The sequence below is a fragment of the Schistocerca gregaria genome, chromosome 7 (genome assembly GCF_023897955.1).
Source record: "Schistocerca gregaria isolate iqSchGreg1 chromosome 7, iqSchGreg1.2, whole genome shotgun sequence".
Classification (NCBI taxonomy): Eukaryota; Metazoa; Arthropoda; class Insecta; order Orthoptera; family Acrididae; genus Schistocerca; species Schistocerca gregaria.
In genome coordinates, this window is record NC_064926.1 from 165,104,594 (window position 1) to 165,123,771 (window position 19,178).

The 19,178-nt window shown below is 45.4% G+C and overlaps 1 protein-coding gene across 1 annotated transcript in view; it reads right to left on the minus strand.

The window, feature by feature from the left end:
- LOC126281385 (cytochrome P450 6j1-like) overlaps window positions 1-19,178 on the minus strand; it is a 134,396-nt gene that overhangs the window by 39,513 nt on the left and 75,705 nt on the right. The window contains exons 5-6 of the mRNA XM_049980309.1: window positions 14,100-14,307; window positions 3,750-3,916 (exon numbers count right to left, since the gene is read on the minus strand). Of these exons, the coding sequence (XP_049836266.1) occupies window positions 3,750-3,916; window positions 14,100-14,307 (375 nt within the window). The remainder of the gene's footprint in view (window positions 1-3,749; window positions 3,917-14,099; window positions 14,308-19,178) is intronic.

A 19,178-nucleotide genomic window follows, 5' to 3' on the forward strand; every position in this document is an offset into this window, starting at 1 on the left:
CGAGTAACCCCCCCCCCCCCCCCGCTCTTTTGTTGCGGTTTGCGCAAGGTTTGGAATCTCCGAACTAAGCTTTCGTAGTCAGATCGTGTTATTAACATTACTGATTCACTGTCTGGTGGTATATTTCAGAGCATAAACCACGTTCAACGTCTTTTATGAACAGGCAGTTATAGTTTAGCAAGGAGTAGCAGGCTTACAACCAAAGGAGCATATGTTTTTATCTACAGGGTGTTTCAAAAATGACCGGTATATTTGAAACGGCAATAAAAACTAAACGAGCAGCGATAGAAATACACCGTTTGTTGCAATATGCTTGGGACAACAGTACATTTTCAGGCGGACAAACTTTCGAAATTACAGTAGTTACAATTTTCAACAACAGATGGCGCTGCAAGTGATGTGAAAGATATAGAAGACAACGCAGTCTGTGGGTGCGCCATTCTGTACGTCGTCTTTCTGCTATAAGCGTGTGCTGTTCCCAACGTGCAAGTGTGCTGTGGACAACAAGGTTTATTCCTTAGAACAGAGGATTTTTCTGGCGTTGGAATTCCACCGCCTAGAACACAGTGTTGTTGCAACAAGACGAAGTTTTCAACGGAGGTTTAATGTAACCAAAGGACCGAAAAGCGATACAATAAAGGATCTGTTTGAAAAATTTCAACGGACTGGGAACGTGACGGATGAACGTGCTGGAAAGGTAGGGCGACTGTGTACGGCAACCACAGAGGGCAACGCGCAGCTAGTGCAGCAGGTGATCCAACAGCGGCCTCAGGTTTCCGTTCGCAGTGTTGCACCTGCGGTCCAAATGACGCCAACGTCCATGTATCGTCTCATGCGCCAGAGTTTACACCTCTATCCATACAAAATTCAAACGCGGCAACCCCTTAGCGCCGCTACCATTGCTGCACGAGAGATATAGTGCACAGGATTGATGACGGCGATATGCATGTGGGCAGCATTTGGTTTACTGACGAAGCTTATTTTTACCTGCACGGCTTCGTCAATAAACAGAACTGGCGCATATGGGGAACCGAAAAGCCCCATGTTGCAGTTCCATCGTCCCTGCATCCTCAAAAAGTACTGGTCTGGACCGCCATTTCTTCCAAAGGAATCATTAGCCCATTTTTCAGATCCGAAACGATTACTGCATCACGCTATCTGGACATTCTTCGTGAATTTGTGGCGGTACAAACTGCCTTAGACGACACTGCGAACACCTCATGGTTTATGCAAGATGGTGCCCGGCCACATCGCACGGCCGACGTCTTTAATTTCCTGAATGAATATTTCGATGATCGTGTGATTGCTTTGGGCTATCCGAAACATACAGGAGGCGGCGTGGAATGGCCTCCCTATTCGCCAGACATGAACCCCTGTGACTTCTTTCTGTGGGGACACTTGAAAGACCAGGTGTACCGCCAGAATCCAGAAACAATTGAACAGCTGAAGCAGTACATCTCATCTGCATGTGAAGCCATTCCGCCAGACACGTTGTCAAAGGTTTCGGGTAATTTCATTCAGAGACTACGCCATATTATTGCTACGCATGGTGGATATGTGGAAAATATCGTACTATAGAGTTTCCCAGACCGCAGTGCCATCTTTGTTGACAATTGTAACTACTGTAATTTCGAAAGTTTGTCTGCCTGAAAATGTACTGTTGTCCCAAGCATATTGCAACAAACGGTGTATTTCTATCGCTGCTCGTTTAGTTTGTATTGCCGTTTCAAATATACCGGTCATTTTTGAAACACCCTGTATGTTAATGTACAGAGAGCGTGAATGATCTGTTGTAACACATACAGCAGCAGCTTTGTCGGACAAAATTGCACTGCTAGCCACACGCAAACACATTGGCTCCCAATCTGCAAGAGCGCTAGATACGCTGTGGTGATCTGCTGCTGTTTTCACAGATGCACCAACAAGGCAATCACCGAAAACTGTATCCTCCTCGAGCGCCTCATTGCAAACACGTGCAGCACTGCAGTACATTCACACGCTTTCTGAACGATCACCCATGGTACTAGGAGGCCGCGAGACGAAACAGAACAAGAGGAAAACATGGTTATAGATAATTAAGTTGAGGAACTTCACAAATGAGCTGTTTACAACAGTGCTGCACATACACAACGTTTGGAGAAATTTTGTCGAATCTCTGAGGGCGCTCAATAAATATTGCAACATATGTTTTTTTTCTCGGCCAGTTCTGGTTGAAAACAATTTTTAATACTGTCTGCGATATCCTCAGACATCACTGCGTCACCTCATATACATCCAGTAACTTCCAGTAGATGGCGGCGCTGTAACTAGTCTGCAACTGAAGTGCCTTCCTAGTAAAGAGTAGTTATTGAATTACTTTGGGTGGAAAACCAGACATTATAAAATATTCATAGTCGTTTGCAGAACGTCTACGGACACCGGGAGGTGGATAAATGCACGGTAAGTCCCTGAGCGATGTGTTTCTCGAATGCGATTTTCACTCTGCAGCGGAGTGGAAGGTAGGAGACGAGGTACTGGCAGAAATAAAGCTGTGAGGAGGGGGCGTGAGTCATGCTTGGGTAGCTCTGATGGTAGAGCACTTGCCCGCGTAAGGCGAAGGTCCCGAGTTCGAGTCTCGGTCCGGCACATAGTTTTAATCTGCCAGGAAGTTTCGATGTGTTTTTCATCTACAGAACTAAGTGAAGGAAGTCCATGCCGGCCGCACATGTCTGTGACGCCTGCTCTGTTGCAACGTGAGTGTTCTCTTATTCGAGATGTTCAATGAATAACAGCGCAGTGCCATGATTGACATCTCTGTTGGTAGTGATGAAACACTTGTCCACCAGTTAGTGTATTCAAAGGTTTGTGTCCGTTGGGTTCTTCGAAGTCTAACTAAAGGGCATAAAGATGAAAGAAAGAATATTTGTGTCGAAATACTAGCTCGTCATCGGTCCGTCGGTGACGATCTCCTGTCACACATTGTCATAGGCAATGATAGATGGATTCACAACTTCGAACCTGAAACAAAATGGCAATCCATGGAATGGCGCCACAAAGTGTCTCCTTCGAAGAAGAAATTAAAACTCTCAGATGGTAAAGTCATGGTTACAGTGTTCTGAGTCTCTGAAGTTGTTATTATTTTCGATGTCCTCTCTAGTGGTCAAACGATCAACTGCGAACTACATTGTGAGTCTCTTACATAAATAATGAAGCGATTACAGCGCGTAAGCGGCCACAAAAATCCAATGCCCTTCTCCTCCTCCACGATAATGCAAGGCCACACAGAAGTCTGTGCATCCGAGAGGAGATCACGAAACGCCGGTGGACTAATCTTCCTCACTATCCCTACAGTCCAGATCTAGCACCTTCTGACTTCCATCTCTTTGTACTGCTGAAGAGTGGGCTCCGTGGTAAGCACTACAATAACGGTGGTGAAATTATTGATGCTACAAGAACTTGGTTGAAATGCAGACCAACAGAATGGTAGCATGATGGCATTCAGGCCCTCTCATTGAGGTGGCGCAAGTGCATGTAACTGAGATGATTAAGTTAAGAAATAGGGTTTCATAGCCAAGGAATTGGGGAACAATATAGAGATATGAATCGTGAATAAAATAGTCCTGCAAGGAGAAAAAATGTGCTGCACTGCTTATCGAACGACCCTATAACAATATCGTCTGTAGACAGTAGTGTCAGTCCAGTGTTTATGTAATCCTTGGCCTCGTAACATCTTGGCACGTCTGTGGAGATCCACAGCCGAATTTACTTACATCTCCTGTCAGCGAGCACCTGCCCCGCGCCGTCCAGGTATCCCTTGGTCTTGAGCTCCACCAGCATCTGCAGATAGTCGTTGCGGTAGACCCCCTCGTGCTGGCGGCGGGCCACCGTCTGGGTCACCACTGTTTGCAGGAACTTTTCGAGGTCCTCGGGCATCAGCCTGCATTGTAGAAGCGTAAGCAGTTAAGTTGCCGGAACATTCGCGAACGAAAAGTTGCAACGACGAAATGGACACCGACAGTACTAATACACTACTGGCCATTAAAATTGCTACACCAAGGAGAAATGCAGATGATAAACCGGTATTTATTGGACAAATATAATATACTAGAACTAATATGTGATTAGATTTTCACCCAATTTGGGTGCATAGATCCTGAGAAATCAGTACCCAGAACAATCACCTCTGGCCGTAACATCGGCCTTGATACGCCTGGGCATAGAGTCAAACAGAGCTTGGTTCGCGTGTACAGGTACAGCTGCCCATGCAGCTTCAACACGATACCACAGTTCATTAAGAGTAGTGACTGGCGTATTGTAACGAGCTAGTTGCTCGGCCACCATTGATCAGACGTTTTAAATTGGTGAGAGATCTGGAGAACGTGCTAGCCAGGGCAGCAGTGGAACATTTTCTGTATCCAGAAAGGCCCGTACACGACCTGTAACATGCGGTCGTGCATTATCTTGCTGAAATGTAGAGTTTCGCAGGGATCGAATGAAGGGTAGAGCCACGGGTCGTAACACATATGAAATGTAACGTCCACTGTTCAAAGTTCCGTCAATGCGAACAAGAAGTGACCGAGACGTGTAACCAATGGCACCCCACACCATCACGCTGGGTGATACGCCAGTATGGCGATGACCAACGCACGCTTCCAATGTGCGTACACCGCGATGTCGCCAGACATGAATGTGACCATCATGATGCTGTAAACAGAACCTGGATTCATCCGAAAAAACGTTTTGCCATTCGTGCACCCAGGTCCGTCGTTGAGTACACCATCGCAGGCGCTCCTGTCTGTGATGCAGCATCAAGGGTAACCGCAGCCATAGTCTCCGAGCTGATAGTCCATGCTCCTGCAAACGTCGTCGAACTGTTCGTGCAGATGGTTGTTGTCTTGCAAACGTCCCCATCTGCTGACTCAGGGATCAAGACGTGGCTGCACGATCCGTTACAACCATGCGGATAAGATGCCTGTCATCTCGACTGCTAGTGTTACGAGGCCGTTGGGATCCAGCACGGCGTTCCGTATTACCCTCCTGAACCCACCGATTCCACATTCTGCTAACAGTCATTGGATCTCGATCAACACGAGCAGCAATGTCACGATACGATAAACCGCAATCGCGATAGGCTACAATCCGACCTTTATCAAAGTCGGAAACGTGATGGTATGGATTTCTCCTCCTTACACGAGGCATCACAACAACGTTTCACCAGGCAAGGCCGGTCAACTGCTGTTTGTGTATGAGAAATCGTTTGGAAACTTTCCTCATGTCAGCACGTTGTAGGTGTCGCCACCGGCGCCAACCTTGTGTGAATGCTCTGAAAAACTAATTATTTGCATATCACAGCATCTTCTTCCTGTCGGTTAAATTTCGTGTATGTAGAACGTCATCTTCGTGTGTAGTAATTTTAATGGCCATTAGTGTACATCTGACAGAAGCGAGCTGACGAAAGTCTGGCGCTGCAGAGAGCTTGCGAGAAACCCCTGGGCAGAATGCAGCCCTCAGTTATCAGTCTATAAGTTACACTGATATCCATTAAAATTGCGACACCAAGAAGACGGCAAGTATTAAACGCTGAAATAGTATGGAGTGTATTAGCTGCTAAGATATGCAAATGATTAGCTCTTCACCACCTCCAGACAAAGTAGATAGAAGTAATGTCACTTACGTTACGTGATGAAGGAAATATTACGCTGCAGACACTTTTTTTCTGCCTGAGTTGTCAGTCTTGTGACTGATTTGGTGCGACCTGCCACGAATTCGTTGCCTGTACCAGCCCTTTCATCTCAGAATAGCACTTACAACCTACGTCCTAAAGTATTTGCTTGATGTATTCCAGCCTCTGTCTTCCTCTACAGTTTTCACCTGCTGCAGCTCCCTCTCATACTCTGGGAATTATTCAATAATATCTTAACAGATGACCTACTGTGTTCTCCCTTCTTATTTCAATGTTTTCCATAAATTCCTTTCATCGCCGATTTTCCAGAGAACCTCATAATTCCTTACCTTATCAGTCTACCTAATTTTCAACATTCTGCTGTAGCACCACACCTCAAATACTGCGATTCTCTTCTTTGCCAGTTTTCCCACGGTCCACGTTTGACTACCATACAATGCTGGCTCCAAACGTACATCCTCAGAAACTTCTTCCTCAAATTAAGGCCTACGTTTGATAGTAACAGACGTCTCTTGGCCAGGAAAGGCCTTTTACCAGTGCTAGTCTGCTTTTATATGTCGCCCTTGCTCCGTCTGTCATGCGCTATTTTATTGCCTATGTAGCAGAATTCCTTAACTTCATCTCCTTCGTGAACACCGATTCTGATGTTAAATTCCTCGCTGTTCTCATTTCCGCTACTTCTCGTTACTTTCATTTTTCTTCGACTTACTGTAAGTCCTTATTCTGTACAAATTAAACTGTTCATTCCCTTTAGTAGATTCTGTAATTCTTCTTCACTTTCACTTAGGAGGGCAATGTCATCAGCGAATCTTATCATCGTTACCATTTAACCCTGAACTTTAATTCCACTCTCAAAGCTCACTTTTATTTCTGTCATTCTTTCTTCGATGTATAGATTGAACAGTAGGGGCGATAGACTACATTCCGGTATTACACCCTTTTTAATCCGAGCTCTTCGTCCGCTCTTATTATTCCCTCTAGGCTCTTGTACATATTGTATATTACCCGTCTTTCACTATATCTTACCCCTATTTTTCTCAAACTTTCGAACATCATGTCCTATTCTACATTGTCGAACGCTTTTTCCAGGTCTACAAATCCTATGAACGTGTTTTGATTTTTCTTCAGACTGGCTTCCATTATCTGCCGCTACGTCAGAATTGGCTCTCTAGCGCCTTTGTCTTTCCTAAAACCAAGTTGAGCGTCATCTGACACATACTAAGTTTTCCTTTCCATTCTTCTGCATATTATTCTTGCAAGCAACTTGGATGCATGAGGTATTATGCTAACTGTACGATAACTCCCTCACTTGTCAGCCCTTGCAGTCTTTGGAATTGTGTGGATGATATTTTTCCGAAAGTCTGATCGTACGTCGCCAGACTCGTACATACTACACACCAACATAAACAGTTTTGTTGCCATGTCCCCCAACGATTTTAGAAATTCTGGTGGCATGTTATCTACCCCTTCTGCCTTATTTGATCTCAAGTCGTCCAGTGCTCTTTTATATTCTGATTCTAACACAGAGTTAATCAGTTATACGTGAGTGATGGTGTTCCAGTCTCTTGACAACCTGTGATCATTAATGTTTTTTTTAAGTCGGGGAGGAATGTGTAGGACGTTGTGCTCAGGAGAACAGTCGAAATACATTTGTATCGAGGTAGAAAGATAACAACACGGGGTCTTCGAAGATAGTGTACAGCCACCGGTCTTAACATATCATAACTCTAGCGGCTGCTGTTAAATTATCAGCTACGAGAGCTAGAGGAGACTATGTTGGTTACCCAGTGGCACACTATAACTTCGCGCCTGAAGCTGAGCCTGCGTTACGACGGCGAATGCAATATGGCAAAGTTCATTCTCATCAGAGACCCTACACATGGGTTTGTCCATCGTGATGGTGAAGACTTCTTCACGGCCGCAGCTCTGCCAGCGCCTCTCTCTCTGCTGCTTCGTCAAGGAAGTGGCAACAGAGACCGCCGTGTTGACAGTCGGTGATGCTCCAAACGTCATTGCGTGTATTGTTCCAAACAAATCAATCGCGTGGGACTGTTTAGATCCTGAATGGTGGTGAGTTTGGTGCACCCAAACCCATTGGTCGAGGGACACTGAACAAAGCAACCATTAGCATCGCAGGATGACAAACCGCAGTTTCTATATGGCACGCTCCTGCCGCTGTCGTATTTTGAATGCTGGTATACATTTCTCCTACACAATGCATAACATAATCCACTCATAAACGTTTATCATTTGCGTGCATAATCATGTAGCATACACCATCCAAATTTAACGTTTGTTGCATGTAGCCATTGAGCTAATTGCAGTTTCAATGGACATCAGCGTACATTAAAACAAAGTGTTAAATCTGAAAATGGCTCCAAGCTCTATGGGACTTAACATCTGATGTCACCAGTCCCCTAGACTAAGAACTACTTGAACCTAACTAACCTAAGGGCATCACACACATCAATGCCCGTGGCAGGATTCGAACCTGCGACCGTAACAGCAGCGCGGTTCCGGACTGAAGCGCCTAGAACCGCTCGGCCACAACGGACGGCAAAATCTGAAAATCGTAGAGACATTAAGAACACAGTTAATGAGTGATATGGATACCCCTAACCACCACCTTTGCTAGCCAACGCCGGGACATACTCTCTGTGAGACGGTTTAGCTAGTGATGCTCCAGTCCTTTCATCTGTAAAAGCGATGAGAAGTTCTCGTGGACTCCTTGCAGACGTCGTAGGCGCTGTATTTCGCTTACTTGATAGAGGCCAGACAAGAGTATATTGTATTCACATTAACGCTAGCCAGTGGCACGATTCACTTTTTCAGTGTATCAATCACAGCACTTAGTCGGAGATCTGCTACCGATGTTCCAGTTGCAAGCTCTGCAGATGTCTTGCAGACATCACTGGATTAACTACTACTTACGGTTTCCTATGAGTACGCTCGTGGAGTATTTTATGTTGGTGGAACTAGTATTAGCCCACGACAAACATTTTATTGTGACTATGACGCAGTCTTGAAACCACACTTTGTGGTTCAAATGGTTCAAATGGCTCTGAGCACTATGGGACTTAACTAACCTAAGGACATCATGCACATCCATGCCCGAGGCAGGATTCGAACCTGTGACCGTAGCGGTCGCGCGGTTCCAGACTGTAGCGCCACCCCGGCCGCCTGCACTTTGTGGCACATTAAACCCCAACCCCCAAGTCCCTTGCCTGCATCTGCTTTGCTATTTAGGATAGGATTGCCCACACACAGACACCAGACGCCAAGTGTGGAGTATGCTTGAAAGTGAGTATTGGTTTGTGACAGTCGGCGAGCCCCAGGATGCTCGTCGGAGGGCCCAGCGTTTTACCTGGACTCGGAGGCTGTTTCCGACGCCCCAGCATATTCTACTAACTTTCGGCGAGCAATTGAATTTCAGGGAGATCTAAGTGCAATGGTCGACCTAATTAACTTCGACACATACCGGCTCATGTGCCACCTGGCGCTGTAATGGGCGCTGTATCAAGTAATATAGTAAACGGCGTATTCCATTGTGGGGTCAATTCTCCGCTGAGTAAGAATGTAGATCAGCAACTTACGTTATTAGCCGTAAAGTCGCAATTTGTGCAAAATATTTTGGGCTAGGCGCTTTTTCTGGTTTTGGATTCCAGATCGTAACAAATCCATTTAGTGTCTCAGTCCGTCCCTTTTCATGATTTGGGCTCTCTACTAAGGTCATACAGCCAGCTGTTTGTGAATACCTAGGCTCAGAAAATTTCGAGGCCCATATCTCCCTTACGCCATCAGCAATACCTAAATTTTGTCGCCATCATCCCATTCCCTTCGTCATGTGCGACAAGGTCAAGGGCGAGATGTAGTGTTGGCAGGAACTCACATTGCTTATCTGGTTTTGTTTAGTTAGTGAGCCACCCCTCTGGCGATCATTCAGAGGCTAATTGACGCCATTTACCTTTATGGTATTTTAAACGGACAGTGAACATGCAATTGTCGTGAACTCGTATCTGATTCCATTGAGGGAGAAGCTGTTGGCGAAGTTGTCAGGGATCCAGTACTTTTCCCACATCGATTTGCAAAACTCATACGTGTAGCTGCCATGAGACACTGCTTCTTAGCGTTTCTTAATGCTCAATATCCCCTTTGAGTTTTACCTGTTTGATCGTTTGCCGTTTGAAATTTCATCTGAAGCAAGAATTTATGAAAGATATTTGGAGCATTTGATTAAGGCGATTCTCTGTTCTGTCAACTACTTTGATGACACGTGAGTCGTGGGCTCCATGTGAGAGGGGGATTTACGAAATTTCTCAGACAGTTTTACAAAACCTTCTCAACAACTGCCTTTGTTGCATACTGGAAAAAGTAATTATTTTGCTCTAAATGTGTATTTTTTTATGGGAAATGGGCTTATCAAATATGGCTTCATCCCCACCGATGACTGCGTCAGATCCATTGTCAACTTGCCTGTGTCCAAGAACCTGAAGGCATTCCAATCCTATTGGCCAAGGTTTCTTATTATGCTCAGTGTATTTCTCAGGTCATGCATGTCAGCCATCCTCTTACCAGGGTTCACCAAAAGAAAGTCCAACCTGTGTGGCCCGTGGACTGTCAACTTACTTTTCTGTCTTTCAAACAGTGTTTGTACTTCCCTTACTGCCTGACTTCTTGTACACCGGGTAAACCACTAATACTCGCCGCTGATGAGCCCAAGTATGGCATTGGTATGGTCCTGCCCTATCGCAACCCAGGTGACATTTAGCAACCCATTGCTTACACGTCGAAGACGCTTTCAGCGGCCCAAAGTACCTATTTGCATGTGGAAAAGGAAGCACTGGTTATAATTTTCACAACAAAACATTCATGTGTTTCATGTATGGAGTGAAGCCATTGATTTTATCATTGTTCCTCCGTTCTAAGCTACCAGATAGAACCGCTCACGAGTGGTAATAATTATTGCTATGCCATTTGTTACCAGTCGACATGCAGGAATGGATTTAGCATGCCATACGTATTTCTATAGAAGTAGCAATACATACCCTTACAAAAACCATTAAAAATTAATATCCATTGAACTCTTAATACAATTTTTACCAACATGCCATAAATTCTAGAGTAGGACAGCAGAATTCATTACTAAAAGCCACACAACTATATATATTTTATTAATGGAATTATTAAGTGTTTTATATCTTTTTAATTATGTAAATGTGACAGATTAACGTAGTCTCCACGCTTAGATACACTCCTGGAAATGGAAAAAAGAACACATTGACACCGGTGTGTCAGACCCATCATACTTTCTCCGGACACTGCGAGAGGGCTGTACAAGCAATGATCACACGCACGGCACAGCGGACACACCAGGAACCGTGGTGTTGGCCGTCGAATGGCGCAAGCTGCGCAGCATTTGTGCACCGCCGCCGTCAGTGTCAGCAAGTTTGCCGTGGCATACGGAGCTCCATCGCAGTCTTTAACACTGGTAGCATGCCGCGACAGCGTGGACGTGAACCGTATGTGCAGTTGACGGACTTTGAGCGAGGGCGTATAGTGGGCATGCGGGAGGCCGGGTGGAAGTACCGCCGAATTGCTCAACACGTGGGGCGTGAGGTCTCCACAGTACATCGATGTTGTCGCCAGTGGTCGGCGGAAGGTGCACGTGCCCGTCGACCTGGGACTGGACCGCAGCGACGCACGGATGCACGCCAAGACCGTAGGATCCTAAGCAGTGCCGTAGGGGACCGCACCGCCACTTCCCAGCAAATTAGGGACACTGTTGCACCTGGGGTATCGGCGAGGACCATTCGCAACCGTCTCCATGAAGCTGGGCTACGGTCCCGAACACCGTTAGGCCGTCTTCCGCTCACGCCCCAACATCGTGCAGCCCGCCTCCAGCGGTGTCGCGACAGGCGTGAATGGAGGGACGAATGGAGACGTGTCGTCTTCAGCGATGAGAGTCGCTTCTGCCTTGGTGCCAATGATGGTCGTATGCGTGTTTGGCGCCGTGCAGGTGAGCGCCACAATCAGGACTGCATACGACCAAGGCACACAGGGCCAACACCCGGCATCATAGTGTGGGGAGCGATCTCCTACACTGGCCGTACACCTCTGTTGATCGTCGAGGGGACACTGAATAGTGCACGGTACATCCTAACCGTCATCGAACCCATCGTTCTACCATTCCTAGACCGGCAAGGGAAGTTGCTGTTCCAACAGGACAATGCACGTCCGCATGTATCCCGTGCCACCCAACGTGCTCTAGAAGGTGTAAGTCAACTACCCTGGCTAGCAAGATCTCCGGATCTGTCCCCCATTGAGCATGTTTGGGACTGGATGAAGCGTCGTCTCACGCGGTCTGCACGTCCAGCACGAACGCTGGTCCAACTGAGGCGCCAGGTGGAAATGGCATGGCAAGCCGTTCCACAGGACTACATCCAGCATCTCTACGATCGTCTCCATGGGAAAATAGCAGCCTGCAGTGCTGCGAAAGGTGGATATACACTGTACTAGTGCCGACATTGTGCATGCTCTGTTGCCTGTGTCTATGTGCGTGTGGTTCTGTCAGTGTGATCATGTGATGTATCTGACCCCAGGAATGTGTCAATAAAGTTTCCCCTTCCTGGGACAATGAATTCACGGTGTTCTTATTTCAATTTCCAGGAGTGTAGAATATGAATGCAGCATGACTTTCCTTGTATCTTTCACTGTTTGTCCCTATGCCATATACATAGGTTATTATGTGTTTTGTCGTTTGTATAATTAAGTACTAAATTTGATACCACCATTGAACAGAGCGCAAAGAGACACTTTTATTGAACAGGCCACCTTCATTGCTAAGATTTTTTAATAACAGTTTCATGGTCATTCATCATAAGCATATGTGCAAAAATTTAGTGTTTTATTTAATTGTGCATAGATGATTAAATGTAGGACAATGTGTATGGCGGAAGACAGACCGAGAAAGGAAGACCTTTCGTTTGACATATGAGGTGTTAGCGTGAGAAACATTCAACGAAATATCATCGATATGGGCTTTCGGGGCCGAGGGCCCACTCGTGTACCCTTGATGACTGCTGTACGTAACTAAGCTTTACGTCTCACCTGGGCCCGACAACACCGACCATGGACTGTTGATAACTGGAAGTATGTTGCCTGGTCGGTCGAGTCCTGTTTCAAAGTGTATCGAACGGATGGATGTGTACGGGTACGGAGAAAAGCTCATGAATCCTTAGACCCTGCATGTCAGCAGGGGACTGTGCAGTTGGTGGCGGCTCTGGAATTGTGTAAGGCTTGTGTAGTTGGAGTGATATGGGACTCCCGATACGTCTAGATACGACTCTGAAAGGATGAAAGGATGACACATACGTAAGTATCCTGTCTGATCACCTGCATCCATTCATGTCCATTGTACATTCCAACGGACTTGGGTAATTCCAGCAGGTCAGTGTGACACCCCACACATCCAGAATTGCTACAGAGTGGCTCCAAGAACACTCTTCTGAGTTTAAACGCTTCCGCTGACTCTCAAGACATGAACACTATTGAGCATATTTCGGATACCTTGCAACGTGTTGTTCAGAAGATATCTCCACCCCGTCGTACTCTTATGGATTTATGGGTAGCCGTGCAGGATTCATGGTATCAATTCCCTCCAGCACTACTTCATATATTAGTCGATGCCGTGAAACGTCGTGTTGCCATATGTCTGCGCGCTACACGATATTATGCAGTTGTACCAGTTTCTTTGGCTCTTCAGTGTAGTATTGTAACTTATATCATGACCAAACAGTACTTGTTAGTCCACCATTTAAAGCTATTTTCGTGCTTAACTGACTGAGTAAATCATTTAATTGCGATATAAATCCATTGTTGTTGGCTACGTCAACCATTCAATATTATGTATGTAACCTTTTTTTATTGTTTTATTATTTACTGCATTGCAATTAGTGTTATTTAAATTCGCATTACTTGTTGATGCTTGGGCAAATTCGAGTAAAGGATTGCAGGATACAACTATTTCTGCGGCTGATTAGCCGCTGGGCATGAAAGCAGACATGTACAGCTCGAGCCTATGATGTTGCTCGAGTCAATATTCCTGACAGAGCCGAGATTCCGAAACTGTCCCTGACACTGAATCTCGTCACATGGATTTATATTTTGAACAGAATTAGGCAGGTCCATTACAACTGAAGGCTGAGAAATATTTTTAATTTTATTCTGGACAATATGTCCCAGACAAAAAATGAATGCCTAGTGCATGTAAAATTATATTCGGCTATGAGTATATAAAGTTGACGACACCCTCGATATGTATGGCAAATCTGTGACGCTGAACTATTAGGTTTGTCCTGTATCAGACTATTGGTATATTTTGTTGTTACTTTATGGGCTGACCTTTCGGCTACACCAGCGACGGATGCAGACAACCTACCTGAGGCGTAGCATAATGGCCAAGGACGGGAATGTTGTGATGAACAAGAACTTGAGGAAGGTCACGAAGCCCGGCTGGAAAAGCTTGCGGAACAGCTGCAGCATTTGCGCCTTTGGGTCCTCCAGGGCGTCTCCTTTGATTCCCAGCGCACAGGAGGCCACCACGTCCGTCATATATCGCAAGCACACTTCTCTTGCCTCCATACCATCTGAAACATGCATCGATCCTTTTTACATCTGCTATTGTGAGAAGACAATTGTCACTTCCATCAAAATAAGGGGCTATTTTAAGAACCACTTATGAATCATATAGTAGTTTATTCACATCAAATGGACACTGGGAATTTTTTATTCCTTTGCAGAAATATCAATACAAAGAAATATGTACAGAATACAGGAAGATTACTCCATGAATGACCAAATCAGATAGCCTCAAGAACATCTAGAGTACAATGCCTCACAAAAGTAGTGAAGCACCCGGAAGATAAGGTAAGATGTCAGAGTAATTTCTTAAACATACGTACCATCGGTGGGTATGTAAACGATTATGGTTGCGATTTTCTGTAACTGGTAGAATGGCCACTAGTGTTGTTCTCACACCTGGCAGGGTATATAATGGGCGTGACGAGGCCAGATGATGAATGGTCACTGTAAAGGGTACAAACATCTATCTATCTATGAATTCATGACATCCATCTTTACAAATTTCCTTTTTTTGGCGGACACACGTCCAGATCATCGGCTTATAGTAACCTCTCAAGACTCTGGAATCTCACTCTCCACATCCACCACTGCTGGCGGCTCACGTCCAACTACCCAACGCTATGAGCTGTTCACATCCAAGTGCCCAACACTACACAAGCGAATATTCCAATTATGAGTCCAACGAGCCACAGACTGCACACAGCACAGCCAGTGATTTTCATACAGAACGCTACGTGGCGTTACCAACATAAAAACCTAAACAACATACTTACAGGGAGCCTCATTGTGCGTCTCCATTTGGCTAGCTGGTGGAATTGTGCAATATACAGATTTAAAGGGCATTCGGATATGACAGTTGCTCGATGTTGGACACCATGGGACTGTGAGGACGGGCACATTCGTCAGCAAGATCCACGTAGGCCACGTCGGACTATTGCACCGAGTGATCGCCTTATTGCTTGCCTAGCATATCGTCACCTCTTGACATCTTCGCCTGCCATCCGAGAGCAAGTAATGGATGCCCTGCAATATTCTGTGTCATCTCATATCATTGGTCGAAGACTAGGAGCAGACGGGCTATGGAATTGCTGCATATGGAGGAAATTACTGACGGTGTACAGACTGTCGTTAACACCACGGCTCAACAAGGCTGCGTTTGGAGTGGTTCCGTGACTGGGAAACATGGACTGCTGATGAATGGCGTCGCATTTTGTTCGACATGAATCGAGTTCCTGCACTACTCCAGACGATCTTCGTAGGAGTGTATGGTGGCGACCTGCGAAGGGGCCCGACTCTTTCAATGTTTTGGAGTAGCATAGCGGTATTGTGGAGTGGGAAGCCATCAGGTGGGAAATATAGCAGAACTTTGGTATGGCACGGACATCTCGGATCCTACAGCGTTACATCTCATGTGACGTATAGTGGTGCCGTTTTTCACTAGAACAGTGCTCGTCCACAAGTGGAATATGTCTCTACGAACAATCTGATGACGAGGTACTCCAGTGGTTAGTAATATCTCCAGACTGTTCGCTGATACCACGTGTATGGGACGTCAGCTCCGCCCCAGTATCAGCAGGTGTTGTTGGTGTTGTGGTGAAGACTGGTTTGCTGCAGCTCTCCACGTTACTCTGTTCTGCACAAATCCCTTCATCTCCGAATAATGACTCCATTCCTTACAAATACGTTCGGAAAAGAGTTCCTCACACTTAAACAATCTATATTCGATGGTAGTACATTTCTCTTCTTCAGAAACGCTTTACTTGCCATTGGCAGTCTACATTATATATCTATCAGCAATTGTTTTGCTGCCAAACTAGTAAAACTCGTCAACTACTTTCAGAATCTTATTTCTTAACCTGTTTCCCTCAGCATCGAATGAGTCAATTATACTACGTTCCAATATCCTTACTTACTTTAGTTGACCTTCATAATCCTCCTTTCAAGACACTGATCATTCCGTTCAACTGCTTTTCCAAGTCGTTTGCTGTCTTTGACAGAACTGAAATGTCATAGGGAAACTTCAAAGGTTTTGGTTCTTCTCCCTGGACTTTAATTCCGACTCCCAATTTTTCTTTGGTTTCCTTTACTGCTTGCTCAATGTACAGACTGAATAACATCGGCGATAGGCTACAGCCCTGTCTCACTCCCTTCTCAACCTGTGCTTCCCTCTCATGCCCCTGTACTCTTATAACTTCCTTTTGGTTTTTGTACAAGCTGTAAATAGCCTTTCGATCCCTGTATTTTACACCTGCTACCTCCATAATTTCGAAGTGAGTATTCCAATCAACATTGTCAGAAGCTTTCTCTAAGTCTACAAATGCCTTTCTTTAAGTTATCTTCTGCGGGATGTCGGCCGGCGAGTGTAGCCGAGCGGTTATAGGCACTTCAGTCTAGAACCGTGTGACCGCTGCGGTAACAGGTTCGAATCCTGCCTCGGGCATGGATGTGTGTGATGTCCTTAGGTTAGTTAGGTTTAAGTAGTTCTACCCTCTAGGAGACTGATGACCTCAGATATTAAGTCCCATAGTGCTCAGAGCCATTTGAACCATTTTTTGAGCAGGATGTTGTAGTGTTGGTATTGCGTGGCGTGTTCCTACATTCCTCCGGAATCCAAACTGATTTTCCCCAAGATGGGCTTCTACCAGGGTTTTCTATTCTTCTGTAAGAAAATCGTGTCAGTATTTTGGAAACATGACTTATTAAACTGGTAGGTCGGAAAAATTCACACCTGTCAGTACATGCTTTCTATGGAATTGGAACTATCATCAGTGTCAGAAGTGCCAAGTTTAATATAAAGGATCAGTTAGAATAGTTATGAGCCAGCTAGCCTCAAGAGAAGATACAGCGACTTTATGACACGGTACCGAACGGATTAGTGCTTGCATCCATGCTAGAGAGGAAGGAACACCGTAGTGATAAGTGGACTTGCACTGCCAAGTTCTTTTATTTTACTCGAGATAGTGGTTGCTGAAATATTACAACATACCATTACAACCCGTGAAGTTTCATTTAGTTTCCTCCACCCCTTCTGTGTGCTTCACTTTTCTCGTGAGGTAGCGTGGACATTTCTCGCTGCAGGATGCGGGACAGAGAGGGAAGCAGAAGAAGTGGTCGTTGACTTGCTCTTGTTGCCAGGGGCAGTAACTAGTGTTTCATGGAAATTCCTATTTTTGGAGATCACCTCTGGTTCTTCTGCCTGCTGAGCTTAGTTGCATGAGAGTTTCATGGAAATTCCTATTTTTGGAGATTACCTCTGGTTCTTCTGCCTGCTGAGCTTAGTTGCATGAGAGTAAACAAGTTTTCCACTTGTATTAAAAGCTAGGAGGGAGATTTTGAGATGATTGAGCAGAATGAGGATTTTTTACAGAATTTACTTTCCTAATTTTCACTGTTACTTTGGATGGAGTTGTTTACAAGATGTTCCTCATTTACACAAATCTTTACATAGACCTCTACCTCCTGGTGGTAAGTATTCAGGGTGAGTCACCTAACGTTACCGCTGGATATATTTCGTAAACCACATCAAATACTGACGAACCGATTCCACAGACCGAAAGTGAGGAGAGGGGCTAGTGTAACTGGTTAATACAAACCATACAAAAATGCACGGAAGTATGTTTTTTAACACAAACCTACGTTTTTTTAAATGGAACCCCGTTAGTTTTGTTAGCACATCTGAACATATAAACAAATACGTAATCAGTGCCGCTTGTTGCATTGCAAAACGTTAATTACATCCGGAGATATTGTAACCTAAAGTTGACGCTTGAGTACCACTAATCCGCTGTTCGATCGTGGGCGTCGGAGAGCACCGAATTACGTAGGGATCCAAAGGGAACGGTGATGGACCTTAGGTACAGAAGAGACTGGAACAGCACATTGCGTTCACATGCTAACACCTTTTTATTGGTCTTTTTTGCTGATGCACATGTACATTATCATAAGGGGTGAGATACGCGTACACAAGTGGTTTCCGTTTTCAATTACGGAGTGGAATAGAGTGTGTCCCGACATGTCAGGCTAATAGATGTTCAATGTGGTGGCCATCATTTGCTGCACACAATTTCAATCTCTGGCGTAATGAATGTCGTACACGCCGCAGTACATCTGGTGTAATGTCGCCGCAGGCTGCCACAATACGTTGTTTCATATCCTCTGGGGTTGAAGGCACATCACGGTGCACATTCTCCTTTAACGTACCCCATAGAAAGAAGTCCAGAGGTGTAAGATCAGAAGAATAGGTTGGCCAATTTATGCGTCCTCCACGTCCTATGGAACACCCGTCGAATATCCTGTCAAGGGTCAGCCTAGTGTTAATTGCGGAATGTGCAGGTGCACCATCAGGCTGATACCACATACGTCGACGCGTTTCCATTGGGACATTCTCGAGCAACGTTGGCAGATCATTCTGTAGAAACGCGATGTATGTTGCAGCTGTTTGGGCCCCTGCAATGAAGTGAGGACCAATAAGGTGGTCGCCAATGATTCCGCACCATAAATTTACAGTCCACGGTCGCTGTCGCTCTACCTGTCTGAGCCAGCGAGGATTGTGCACGGACCAGTAATGCATGTTCCGCAGATTCACTGCCCCTGGTTTGTGAAACCCGCTTCATCGGTAAACAGGTAAAAACTGCAACGCATTCTCTGTTAATGCCCATTGACAGAATTGCACTCGATGATTAAAGTCATCACCATGTAATTGCTGATGTAGTGACACATGAAACGGGTGAAAGCGGTGACGATGCAGTTTGCGCATGACACCCGTTTGCGTGCTACGACCATACCTGTTGCATATAGTTGGCGGTAGATGTTTTGCAATGTGCGGCACGTTTGATGCTCCCTGTCCGGGTACCGTTCTGCATACACCCTGTAGGCT